The sequence below is a fragment of the Tenrec ecaudatus genome, chromosome 15 (assembly GCF_050624435.1).
Source record: "Tenrec ecaudatus isolate mTenEca1 chromosome 15, mTenEca1.hap1, whole genome shotgun sequence".
NCBI lineage: Eukaryota > Metazoa > Chordata > Mammalia > Afrosoricida > Tenrecidae > Tenrec > Tenrec ecaudatus.
In genome coordinates this window covers 26,272,688-26,286,530 of record NC_134544.1, presented here as the reverse complement: position 1 = coordinate 26,286,530, position 13,843 = coordinate 26,272,688, and the positions used below count along the sequence as shown (strand labels likewise).

Here is a 13,843-nt window from a genome sequence, read left to right as displayed (position 1 = left end):
GCTAAAGAAATCACCTGTAAGCTCCCGTTTGGAGTGTGAGATCAACACAACAAAAACCAAGCAAAGAGGGGAGATTGCACCCCATCCAGCTGATAGAGGTGGATGAAGGGCTGAGGAGGATTACCTTCCAAGGCAGGAATCTGTGAGAGACAGAGAAAGCCACACCAAGACGGAGCAAGAATGGAGATCCCATTTCCTGCTTCCTAGCTTCAAAAACGCCCACTTCCTCCTTCCCACCCTCCTCTCTCCCTGCCAGGCTTGGGTTCTACCCTGCCTTGCTCCCTATGTACTCTGGGTCACAGGCCACCCTGCTCTGCTACCTTGGCATTTTGAAGGCTGCAGTCAGAGACAAAGAAATGAGTCTTTCCCCCCCACCACTCTCAAACGGAAGCCATTAATTTCCTGTTTCCGCACGGAGGCAACTGTGCAGCCTCTCCAGCCTGAAGATGCAAGTGCTGGTTAGGGCAGGTTGGGAGGATGCCCAGCCAAAGGGCCCCAGTCTCACTACTGCCCACAGTCAACAACCCCAAAGGCAGGCAGGTCCTTAGTCAATGGGAAGCATTTGGCGTGTGTTGGCAAAATCGCTCCGGGTGTTGCCTGCTTTGCACATCTTGGGGCCCTGGGCAGGGGAGTGGGAGGTAGGGAACTTAGTACCAGGCACTGGAGGCAGGGGAAGGGCCGGGACGGGGGAGGGAAGCAGCAGGAGAATCCAGGAAAGGGCTCTGAGCAGCAGGCCTGTCCCAGTGGTGCAGGCATGGCCCACCCAGTTCCCACAGGCACTCCGGCTCAGAGGGCGAAGGGACGAGTTCCCCTGAAGCACCAGGAAGCGGGGAGCAGCATATGCGTCCTTCTACAGAGGAGGGTCCGTTCACTCCGGGAGAAACTCGCCGGAACCACAGCTGAGATATTTACCAACAAAATAAAACAAACCCACTGGAATGGTTCATCGACAGCAAGGGTGGGGAACGTCTGGCCCAGAGAATCATCAAGAGCAGGTAACATCACATGCGTCATCAGAGACGCAATGCTACCCACCACATTAAAAAAACAACACTGCAATCGAGTCAATTCTGGCCCGTTTTCATTCTGACTCAGATTCACTGCCTCTGTGGGTTCCTGAGACTGTCACTTTTTATGGGAGTAGAGAGCCTCGTCTTTCTCCTGTGTAGTGGCTAGTGGTTTTGAACTGCCAACCTCGCAGTTAGCAGCCCAAAGCATAACCGCTATGCCACTAGGGCTCCTCACAGCCATCACATTAGGGATGGCTAATTAAAGGGTTGAGCAAAGAGATCGGGCTCAGATTGAAGTCGATAGTTCTGGATGGCCTGCAAACGGTGTTCAACGTATGCAAAGGGCCCTCGGCAGGGGAAAGGTCCCCCTCGCCTGCTCTACAGCCCGTAGTCTCTGCAATGAGCCCATCCCAGGGCGGCAGCACCCGAGACGGCCCCTGTGCTTCAACTGGGGGCAGTCACGCCAGCTGAAGAAAGTCACGCTCTCAGGCAGGGGCACGGAGAGCGAGAGGGACTCATTTCCTGGATTAGCACCATGCTCAGCAAATGCAGAAGGAGCCCTGGTGGTGGTGGGATTACGAGTTGGGCTAATGAACAAAAGCATCAGCCAAGCCACGGGGGAAAGACGAGATGGTCTACTGAGTTATCGTCTTGGAAACCCATAGGGCACTTCTACCCTGTGCCCGAGGGGGCCACGAGGAGTCGGCATGGAGGGATGGCTGAGGCCCTTCATTCCAACTCCTGCTCCTGCCTTCCTTTAACGAGTAAGCGCTCACTGCATGCAGAGCAGGTCCCTCCCAGTCCTTGTCCCACCAGCGTCTACCTTATGGTCCCAAGTGATGGGGATGGGGTGGGAGGTGGGATGAGGAAATCGAAGCCAAGAGCTTACCTCAAGGACACCCGTGATGGGCACCAGGCATCCCCATCCTCTCAGCCAAGGATGAATGAGTATGGCAGAGGTGAGGGCAAAGCAAAGCTTGGGCATCCCGAGGCTGTGCAGGATGGCAGGCTCCTTACAGAACCACCTTTGCCACATGGAGAGAAGGCTGGAGACAGGCGTGCATTTGAAATGGGAGGGGCTGGTTAGAGAGCCAGAGAGGTGGGTCCCAGGTAGATGGCTGTCTCTCTCTCTCTGCCTACACAGTGTGCCCTCCCACATTTCAAGGGCACTGAGAACAGTAAGTGTATGAACTTATTTCTCCTTAAAAAATAAATCCGCAGAGACGGGAACAATAAGGGTGGCAAGGAGGGTGTAGGAGGTCTGGTAGGGTTTGATCAAGGACAATGTAACTGAGAGGAATTACTGAACCCAAATGAAGGCTGAGCATGATAGTGGGACAAGAGGAAGGTAAAAGGAAACAGAGGAAAGAAGTAGGAGGCAAAGGGCATTTATAGAGGTCTAAATACAGGCATGTACATATATAAATATATCTATATATGATGATTGGAAAATAGATCTGTGTGCATATATTTATAGGTTTAGTATTAAGGTAGCAGGTGAACAATGGCCTCCACTCAAGTACTCCCTCAATGCAAGAACACTTTGTTCTATTAAACTGGCATTCCATGATGCTCAGTTTACCAACATGATTGCTGAGATGATCATTGAAGACAAACATGTGCATAAGCAAATGTGGTGAAGAAAGCTGATGGTGCTCAGCTATCAAAAGATATAGCATCTGAAGTCTTAAAGGCTTGAAGATAAACAAGCGGCCATCTAGCTGAGAAGCAACAAAGCCCATATGGAAGAAGCACACCAGTCTGTGTGATCGTGAAGTGTTGAGGGGATCAGGCATCAAAAAACAAAAAAATCATATCATTGTGAGTGAGGGGGAGTGCAGAGTGCAGACCCAAAGCTCATCTGTAGACAACTGGACATCCCCTTACAGAAGGGTCATGGGGAGGAGATGAGCCAGTCAGGGTGCAGTGTGGCAACAATGAAACATACAACTTTCCTCTAGTTCTTTGATGCTTCCTCCCCCGCCCCCACTATTGTGATCCCAATTCTACCTTACAAATCTGGCTAGACAAGAGGATGTACACTGGAACAGATAGGAACTAGAAACACAGGGAATCCAGGACAGATGAACCCCTCAGGACTAGTGGCGAGAGTGACAATACTGGGAAGGTGGAGGGAAGGTGGGGTAGAATGGGGGAACTGATTACATGGATCTACATATAACCCCCTCCCTTGGGGACAGAGAACATAAAAGTAGGTTAAGGGAGATGTCAGACAGTGTAAGACATGACAAAATAATAATTTATAAATTATCAAGGGACCATGAAGGAGGGGGGTGGGGAGGGAGGGGAAAATGAGGAGCTGATACCAAGGACTCAAGTAGAAAGCAAATGTTTTGAGAATGATGAGAGCAACACATGTACAAATGTGCTTGACACAATGGATGGATGGATGGATGGATTGTGACAAGAGTTGTACGAGCCCCCAATAAAATGATTTAAACAAACAAAAAGCTAAATCTGCTCCCAAAAAAGAATAAAGATCTCAAAGGAGGGGCAGAATGCTCAAGGAGCACAGGCTGTGCAGAAGGAAGGAGAAAGGGGTGACCACAGCCCACGCTGCTCCTGACTGTCCCCCGATGTGGCCCTGAGATGCGCTTTGGTCGGGGGTGGGGTGGGAGGCCTGAGGTCTCCCTGAAAAGCTATCCGGCATTCTCTAAGACACCCATGCGTCCCTGCGTGATGAAGGTGACAAGCAGGTCAGGGGTTCTAGAATCGGGAACGGAGTCACAGAGACTCTTGTCCCATCCACTGACAATGGCACCTTTCAGGCCACAGGTAATGGGTACCTACAGACACAGCGGCGCTAAGCACAAACCTGTTTCCATGGGCCCAGTGGGCAGCCAAGGACTGGGCAGCACCAGGAGCCCAGCTCACGGTGACCTCCCCAGATGCACAGATGATGCTGGGGGTGGGGTGGCGGGTAGGGGAGGGGCACACAGGCTATGTGAATGCTGGGCACTGCTAAAAGGTATGAACCTAACAGAACAGAGGAGCAGTGTCTGACGTTACAAGAACACCGAAGCCACAATATTGCTATGTGCTATTAAGTCTGCATGTTCATCGCCCCACATTAAAGCCTTAGTGCACGCAGGTTCTCATGTAGGTTGCCGGGGGAGCAGGGTACCTCTGAGCTAGCTCCATTTCATGGAAATAACCCAGAAGGCAGGAGAAAAGCACAGTGGCAGGGGTACAGTTGGCCTCTGCTCTGCTGAGCTGGCTCCAGGCGCTGAGCACAAAGGGGGCCTCAGTGGGTGGAGGAAGGGGCCTGCTAGGGGTTATGGTCACCAGCCAATCTGTCATAAGGCTTCAGGTCCCTGGTGGGGTGGGGGACACACACTCTCCTGCTTCCAGGTCTAGATTGGAGTCCCTGCTCCGCTCCTCCTCGCTCTGCCTCTTCCTATCTGTTCAATGGTCCTTCCTATTAAAACAGAGGTCCTCACCTTCATCTCCCTCTTTGTGGTAACTATGTAATCTGTTGTCAATTTGAGACTTCAGAGTGAAGGGGTGGAGTTTAGCCTGCCAATCAGGTCGCAGCTTGATGACCTAATTTGGAGGCGGGACACACCCTCACTCCCTGCGAGACCTTCCTGCGGACAAGATACATGGAACTATGCTGATGCAGCCAGAGCTCAGAGAGCTGGAGGAGCTGAGTGGAGACCCACACCAGTGCTGAGATGCTTCTACCACTGCTGGATCCACTAGACTTTCCACCCACTGGCCTGTGATCTTCCTGCATTCAGCATCATTGCATGTATTTCATGAGTCAGAGAGGACTTTATAGATTGGAATTGGACATATGGGCTAACATCGGACTTATGGATTTGATCTGGACTGGGCTGGGATGTTTTCTTGACATACAATTACTCTTTGATACAAAACTCTCTTACACACATATTGATGTCTCTAGATTTGTTTCTCTAGTCAACCGGGACTAACACACTTGGACACACACACCACCCAAGCCAACTGCCGTGGGGTGGATTCCAGCAGCTGAGCACGAAACTGTGTGCACCCCCCAGGACTTCTTGCAATCTGACTCCTTCCTCCTCCATGTTTTAAAAGATCCAGCTCCAGTCTCAGCTCTGCGTAAAGCTGTCCTGACTGCAAACAAGCGTGCCCTCCTCTCTTGCACAGAGCCCATGGCTGGGCGCTTCCCGCTGCCCCCCCCCCCCACTGCCTCGCTGTCACATAGCTCATCTCTTCCCCCATCGCTGCGAGCTAGTTTGGTTTGGAACCAGTGATCAGCTGGTACATCAGAGCTGCAGAGAGGGTGGCAGGCAGATCTTTCCATGCGGAGGGAGGTCGATTCTAGAAGGGATGTGGCTCTACTGTGGCCTCCACCTAAGCAGCCCTGGGGGCTGAGTGGCTGAGTGTTGGGCTGCTACCTGGAAGGTTGGTGGTCCAAACCCACCAGCCGCTCCCCAGGCGACCGATGTGGCAGCCTGCTTCCTGAAGATTCACCCTCTGTGGGTCAGTGTCCACTCGAGGGCAGTGGGGCTGGTCTGGTTTACATTCTCAGTATCAGGCGAGGCCTGCCAGAGCTTTGCCTGAGCAGGCTTTTCAAGTGGCCAGCACTGCCCTTTCATGGGTCTGAACTTCTATTTAAACAGAAGCCATGGCTTGTATAATTTAAAGATATAGGAGGATTTTACCCACTATCAGTATAAGGAGGACAGCCCTGCAGTCAAGGGGGAAATGTGCAAGGGAGGTTGCGGCCCAGTTGGTACCATTCCAACTAATTCTAGAATGATCTGGAAAGAAGCTCAGAGAGGCGGAGGCTCAAAGCATGCGTTCCAAGCTGTGACAACCAAAGCCCACCAAGGGGCCGGGTCCTCATAGAGCCATTGACAGGTGGCTGGAGACAGCAGCCCAAAGCAAGCACACTTTCGAGGCCACCATGACACCCCATTGCCTGTAATGGTACACACTGCTCCCGCCAATGGGTCTTTGGATTCGGGCAGATTTCTGGGTGCAGGACTCCAAGACCGACTGCCCACAATCACCACCCTGCCTGATGGCAAAGTCTGGGAGGGCTCGGGATAACTGGAGACCAAACATAACCAGTGTCCGCTCCTCACAGAAACTTGCAGTGTGCCATCGGGCCGTCATCGCCCTCTCTGGGGGGAGAAAGGATGCCCGGTGGGCATGTTTCAGCAGGAGGATGATGCGTGTTTTGCTGGGGTGGGGGCATGATGACAGTGAACAGGCTAGCCACCGTTAGAGGGGAGAGTTGAACCCCCCCCCTCCCAAGGGCACCTTCAGAAGACAGGTTTGGCAATCTGCTCATGGAAAATCAGCCCGAGGCCCAGACAGAGCACAGTTCTAGTCCACAACTCCCCCCGCAACAACACACACACACACACACACACACACACACACACACACACGGTCACTACGAATCAGAGAGGACTCGGCAGCAGCTGGATATTCCTCCTTGGGACTGTCCTCCCTAATGAAGGCCACCTAGCACCTGGGCCTCAGGCCCTGAGCTGCCAAGAGGGCGCCCCGTCACTGTGACAACCCCACATGTGCCCCCTCCCCATATCAAAGGAGCCTGGTGGTGCAGCTGTGGCACATTGGCTGCGACCTGCAAGGTCAGCAGTTCGAAACCCCCATGCAGCCCTGTGGGAGACAACGGGGCTTTCTCTTGTGAATAGTCAGTCTCAGGAACTCACAGGGGCCTCTACTCTGCCCTATGGGGTCACGGTGCATCAGCATCGCCTTGATGGCAGTGGGTTTGGTTTGGGGTTTTGATCCCATTTTGGCTACTGGGGTGAGTTCACTTCTGCTTGGGAATCGCCGGGAACAGGCCGGGCTAGCCCGTGGCTCCCAGCAGGAAGGTACTGCTGACCAGTGGGTAAGCGGGGGCAGCCTACCCGTAGATGTCCAGGACCCCGATGAAGGAGTGTTGCTTGAGGGTGGTGTGCAGGGCCTTGTTGACGTGCTCCACGATCCAGCCGAACAGCTGGGCATAGATGTGCTTGGCCAGGGCGTTGCGGGCGTTGATCACCTGCTGCAGGGACATGGTCTTCACATAGGTCTCCGAGGTGGTGACCAGCTTGCGGTGACACAGCCAGTGCTCCATCTGACTGTGCTCCACGCCCAGCAGTCGGCAGAAGCTGTCCAGGTGCTCGTCCTGGGGCTGAGCAAGACACAGGGCAGAGGGGTTCAGGATGGGCGTGGAGGCCTAGCCCACCACTGTGGGGTCCCTTCCTCCCCACTGCTGCCCAGAGGGAACAACAAGCCAAAACCCAAGACCCGCTCAGCACTCCAGAACCCGGCCACTTCCTCCTTAGCAGCGGCCTCACCCCCACACCGACAAGGGAGACAAGTACCGTCCAAGCAGAGGTGCTCAAGGTCACCTTCACACCTGTGAATGGTTCGATTATCAGTATAACAAAACACACACAACCCTCCGAGTTTTCCCCGCCTTCTGCTCTACCGCCAGGCTGCTGCAGGGTCACTGCGGGGAGAGCTGCCCGGCATGAAGGCAGCAGGATGGGAATGGACAGCATCCGAGAGGACGCTCCTTCCAGCGTAAGGAGTCAGGAGGCGGCAGCCCCAGACCAGTGAGCGCGCAGTTCCATCTGCAGAGCCCCCATGAGGTGCTCCCTCATGCCCCCAGAGCAGTCCTCGCCTCCCTCTACATGTGTCCCCTACACGTGTGACCTGTGAGGAGCCCCTGTGCACCCAGGAATGAGCTGTGGATGTCCACAGCAGGAAGGGGCTGTGAGAGGCATCCAGCCACTGCTGTCCCCCTCCAGAGGTTCCGGGACCCCTCCTGGACAGTAATACACCGGCTCTTGTCTGGGTTGGAATCACTGGGGAGGAGAGGGGTTTTCGAAGGACCCGTGGCCCCAGTGGGTGTGCTCAGAAGGGCTGGGGGCCGCCACTGACACTGCTTTTCAGTGGGTTTTCACTTAGAAGGTGTGATGCACTTCATTAACACAGGCTCCTCCCCATCAGCTCTAAACACTGTCTGAGGGGTTACTAATGGGAAAAGTAACATTGAAACAGACTTCAACCCTTTTGTAGCACATGGGCTGGTTCCTACACACACACACACACACACACACACACACACACACACACACGTTAAAGCCCCTGCTGCCCTGGGGGAAGGGTATGGGAACGTGGAAAGCCAGGACAAATGGCTTTTTTGTGTCACTGATTTTGACCTGTAAAGATCACTTCAAGTTCATGCATAACTGATAGCATCCACCCGCTTAGTGCTGTTAAGAAGGTGGGAAGGCCCCCAGTGGAAGCCCCTTCTCACCCGGGTAAGGAAGCCGAGTCCCAGTGGTGTAATGGTTTGCCCATGCAGCAGGCACTCACCAGGCTCTCAGAGGTGTGTGTACCAATCACCTCAGCCTGCCTCTGAGTCACAAGGGTACCATACTTCTGCTGGGGTCTGGTCTGGCTCATCCCAAGCACAGATCCCTCAGGTAATCTACCCCCACAAAACCTGCACTTCTCGAAGCTCCTCTTGCCCTTTATTTACCCCCTCATCTAAAGCTGTCTGGGAGCCAGGAGCCCAGCCCGTCTGTCAGCCTACTGGAGAGCTTATTAAGAACCTTGGGGCAGAAAGGAAATCCTTTAGAACAGGGCACTGATGGCCCAAAGCACCCTGTGGGACTCCGTGTCTGATGATGAGGAGGCTTGTACGATTTCCAGGAGGGTTGGCTCAATGAGAATGAGCACAAGCAATGATGCCATTCCTCCCTGGGCACCAGATCCCAGGCCTTTTTTTCCTTCCCCCTTTCCAGATATTTCAAATCTGTCTGTGGCAACCAGAGGGAGCTACAAGGAGTCAGGGTACACAATAACCGGCCCATCCCCATCCCACACACCCTTACAGCCAAGACTCCTCCAGCAGTAACTGCGGAAGCAGAGAAGGGCTAGTACCAGGCTTCTCCCAGCACACCGATACACTAGGAGGCTGATACTCTATGACAGTCCCTAGCCTGAGTGGACCAAAGAGCCCCGGTTTCCCTAGGACATTGCCAAGGGTCAAGGGTCCTGGGAAAACAGTCGGGGAGTGGTGCTAACCGCAGCTCCCTCTTCTTCAGCTGAGGAACCCGAGGCCAGGCGAGCCCTCTGTGGTAAAAGTGTGGGGACTTAGGTGTACAGGGGACAGGTCCAGAGGTAGCAAGCTTCTAACTTGTTCATCTGACCCTCTTCCAATAACGTCTTCATTTCTGGGCCCAGCACTGTTGCTGGCAATGCTGTGGCATTTAAATGGGTGACTGGCAGCAAACAGACCTGCCCACATGCCCTTCTCTCCCTGGTGCCAGCAAGAGAGGCCCAACAAGCCTCCAAGCCAGGGGGTGGGTTGAGAAGCACCCCAGAGCCCAGGTTCCCATCCTGGCAATTGGCTGTGGCCTGCTCGCCTCTATGACTGGCCCCGACTGTTGATGAAAGGTGCTAACTGAAACTGATTTAACGTCATGCAATTACACTTGAGCTTAATTAAATGGTGCTACAGTCATTAAAAATAGCCAACTTCAGAGGGAGCAGCGACGGTTTATGGGCCTCGATTGCCAAACTCAAGAAACAAATGTTCTCCATGTCCAAGTAATTGCCTGCTGCTGCATCTCCAAGGTAACCCTGGCCGCCGCGGGCCACACTCTCATACTTTAATTAAAAACAGAGCCATGGAGCAGAAGGTGCACTGCTGGTCTGGAGACAGTCCTTCCAGCAGGCGGCCCCGCCTCTGTACCCAGGCAGTAATTCCGAACCCTTCCTCCAGGGGCGCCCCAGGAGCACTTCCCCAGCTGACACTACATGCTCAATGCTAGGTGAGGCACTGTGTTCAGTCTCTTTACATCTGTGAGTGAACATCTGGAAATGGTTACGTCAGCAAGCCACACATGACAACCCTATGAGTAGTACATGCCACTAATGATAAGATGCATCCGAAGTCACTGATGTCCCTACGTACAGCTTGGCGACACTCAAGTAGGTCGTAAGTCGGGGTCTACCTGTCTCACTTAAGCCTCATGCAGTCCTCTGAAATAGTCATATCCTCTGTACCCTGCAGATGAGAACATGGGCTTGCCCGACGTCACACATCCCACGATTGGGGGGCCAGGCAGTCCTGACTCAGAGTTCAGGCTAGCTTCACCTTCCTGTTATCCTTCAGAGAAAGGGCAAACCTCACCATGTGGTACCCCAACCTTCTCATCTGCCAGCTACCCCTCTCTGCCCCCTCCTCCCCCTCCCATCCACCCTCTTCACCACCTTCTCCTCCCCAAGCATGCTGAAACTCCACCCCTCATTCCAACTACACGCAAACATCCAGTGGGTACCAATGCAGCTGAGGGCCCCCACGGGGGAGGCGGGGCAGGGCTAGATTACTAGGGAGCACGGCAAACAGGAGCCTACAGCTCAGCAGTGGAAACTGGCAATCAAAGTAGCACCTTGCACAAGCTGTTGCTTCACCCAGATGCCTCCCTTCGTGTCCTGTTTTATACTGTTAACACCTTGTGTCGTGTGGCTCTTATTTTGTTGTCGACAATCGTTATTGTGGCTTGGGCAAAACTTTGCAGAGGAAACTGGTTTTCCACTCAACGATTCATGCCTTCCTTGTGTGGTGACATTCATTGTCCGCTCCCATTCCAGCACCCGGCCCAAATCTTCCCTCCCGGTGTTTGCCATGTCCCTTCAGCCTGCTCAACGTGACCTCTCTGAGGTAATGCTGGCCCCTTGGGAGCTCCTGTGGTTGATGATGCTGGTGTCACGCTTCACGAGATCAACCCTTCCTAGGGTTTGGCTGACAGTTGAGCCTGCAGCAAGTCTGAGGGCCGTTGGCTGCAAGGGTGGGTGTTACGCCATCTCTATCCAAGCAGGAAGCCTTGTCTCTAGGGCTTTGGTTTGAATCTGCATTTCCCCCCATTTTCTCCACAACCTTCTATTCTGATCCATTTCCAGGCAGTCCAGGGTGGTAACTGGGTGCCATTTAGTTCTTCTGGTCTCAGGGTCATGGAGGCTGGGGTCCCTGCCATTCCCTCTGTCCTCTGGACTAATTATGCCCCTGCTTCATCTACCCTCTTCCTTCTCCTTGGCACTAATCATTGCCCCTTCATGTTGGCATTTCTCTTGTCTACTCAGACCATAAACTCCTCAGAGATAGCCCCCAAGCATGGTGACAGGTCCCCCACCCCACCCCACCCCACTATCATATCCCTGACAGCACTGGGCATCTTCCACAGCTCAGAAAGCATTCAGTGGGTAGATGACTGCCCCCAGCATTCCATGGAAAATCAACCCATCAGGAAAAAAACATATTGGCCAGCCAGGAAATTCTAATCTCGGGGGGGGGGGCAGTGTGTGACAGACATTTGATAGCAGTCGATTTGAAAAGGATTTGTGCTCCTCAGGCGTTATCAGCAAGTGGACAGACACCACTGCTGTTAAGAATAAGTGTCCTCTCACTGCAAGGCCAGCATGTAAAAGCCGGAGAGAGGCTGGAAGAGGCCAGGTGCGCACAGTGCCTCTGGAGTGGGTGTGCAACTTACCGATACACTGCAGGAGTCGCCATCGCGCTCAGCCTGGATCTCCACATTCCCCAGGTGCAGGATAGAAGCAATTATCTTAAAAATGCTCATCTGATGGGACTCCCTCACTCCTGGGAGGGACAAAAATGATGATGATGAAGACGAATGAATGGCACTCAATCTCCCCGGCAAGGCACAAAGGGCATCTCACTCTTCTGAAGAACTCCTTAACAAAAAATAAGGCTTGATCTTCCTTTCTGGGCCAGTGATTCCCCAAATGATCCGGGCTCCTCACCCAGTGATTGCCGCTCTTGGCAACAGCTCCGAGGGCAAAGGTCCCCCTCCCCGAACTAAAAGGGAAATAGCCTCACGGCAATTGCCCCAATCAAACCAGAGGGCCCACGCTACCCTCTGAACACCGCCAGGAGCAGGGCCAGGCAGCAATCACGCAGACTCCTCTTGGACTGTGTCGGTCCACCTTTCTGGATCTTTTTATGTGTCTAACAAGAATGGTGATTTATCTGCCACTGTTTCCCCCCTGACATAATATCCTGCAGACTTGTGTGAGAGGTATCCACAGTGCCAACAGGAAAAAGGAGGGGGCACTTCTCCAGGGAAAGCTGGATGGCCAGCAGGCTCGTCAGCCCCTTTCCACATTCCGTGCTCCTTCCCTGTTACGGAAACTTCACCCCAGGGCTATGTGGCACGGGGACCCAATGTCACAGGAAATGCCTCTGGTTAAATTTACTTACATGCAGGACCAAATACACAGCTAATCCCTACGCGTTCATATTTAGATTTAGGCATTATCGCTTCTTTTAAAGTTATGAAATAGTTCAGACTTATAAAAGAGAGGCTATGGGATGATGTAAATAGGAGGTTGAGAAATAAAATCGTTGCTCTCTATTCCTCCCCAGGGTGCAATGATGTGGAAGCTGTTCAGCTGTGTTGTATTGATTATGCAAAGGTGTCCACCCCACGGATCATAAGCGATTACAGATAACACTGCAAGGAACGTAAACTCCAGGACACTAATCGTGGGCACGCAGAAACTGTATGTAGATAGACCAAGAGGCGGTCACTCAGACAGAACGAGAGGATGCACCAGCAGTTAAAATTAGCAAAGCGTGTATGTCAGCGTGGCGTTCTTTCAGTGTCCAGCCTGCACGCGAGCAAATGCTCGCACAAGCCGGAGTACCTGATGCAGCACACGGCGTCGGTACTGCAGGGGGACGCAGTCGGCAGCTTGCAATATGCAGGGGGCACAACCTCGCTTGCAGAAAGCAGAAAGGACTTGAACTGAATGATGGAGACCACAAACTGTACCAGTGGTTCTGAGCCTTCCTTGTGCTGCGACCCTTTCATCCAGCTCCTCATGTGGAGGGGATCCCCCAACCATAACATTATCTTTGTTACTACTTCATCACTGTCATTTTGCTACTGCTATGAATCGGGGACCCCTGTGAAAGGGTCATTCCACCCTAAAGGGGTCATGACCCACAGGTTGAGAACCACTGGACTACAGGCTTCAGTGGGGGTTCCTCTTCCACACACACACACACCCCAAACACACGCATGACAAGTCTAATTAGCATAACAGCTAATTAGCAATAACAGCTCAATCAATGGAAAGTGCGGCCGTCAAGGATTTAATTTTACTTGGGTGTATATTCAATGCCCATGGGCCGACTGGGTGGGGCAGGTCAGCAGGTTACCACCTCTGGACATGTGCTACAAAGATATCACCTTGACGAAGGTGAGCCTGACGTGGTGCCACCATTTTCAGTCGCGCCTCCATACGCATGTGAGGGCTGGGCGTGTGTGAATGCCTTTGACCTGCGGTGTTGAAGAAGAATGTGCCACGGGCTGCCTGACAAGCAGCTCTGCCTGGGAGGAAGTCCAGCCAGGGTGCTTCTCAGAAGCGCGGATGGTGAGGCGTTGTGTCACGTGCTTTGCATGCTTTCAGGAAGGCCCGTCCCTGGAGAAGGGCTCGGGCTCCGTAAAGTGTGGAGTAGGGAACAATAAGTCCAATAAGTCCAAACATCACTGGTTATGAGGGCCTAGAGTGTCCCAGCCACCTACTGAGCCCATGGCCACTTCTGAGTGAAGTCCTTATAACAGAATCGTAAGGCTCACAAGCCCTAAAATATCGACCGGCTTGCCCTTTCAGAAAAGGTTGGCTGACCTTTTGCTGGAATCCAAGAGCAGATGTGTTTGTTCAAGAGAAGGGAAGAGGTTCTTCCAAGGGTCATTTGCTTTGAGAATTGGGGTGCTCAGTCTCCTTAGAGGCTGGCAGGACACTACCTTGTCCCTGGA

At 53.2% G+C, this 13,843-nt stretch overlaps 1 protein-coding gene across 1 annotated transcript in view; it reads right to left on the bottom strand.

The window, feature by feature from the left end:
• MYO5B (myosin VB) overlaps nt 1–13,843 on the bottom strand; it is a 169,098-nt gene that overhangs the window by 97,604 nt on the left and 57,651 nt on the right. Inside the window, exons 9-10 of the mRNA XM_075533231.1 lie at nt 11,549–11,658; nt 6,908–7,173 (exon numbers count right to left, since the gene is read on the bottom strand). Of these exons, the coding sequence (XP_075389346.1) occupies nt 6,908–7,173; nt 11,549–11,658 (376 nt within the window). The remainder of the gene's footprint in view (nt 1–6,907; nt 7,174–11,548; nt 11,659–13,843) is intronic.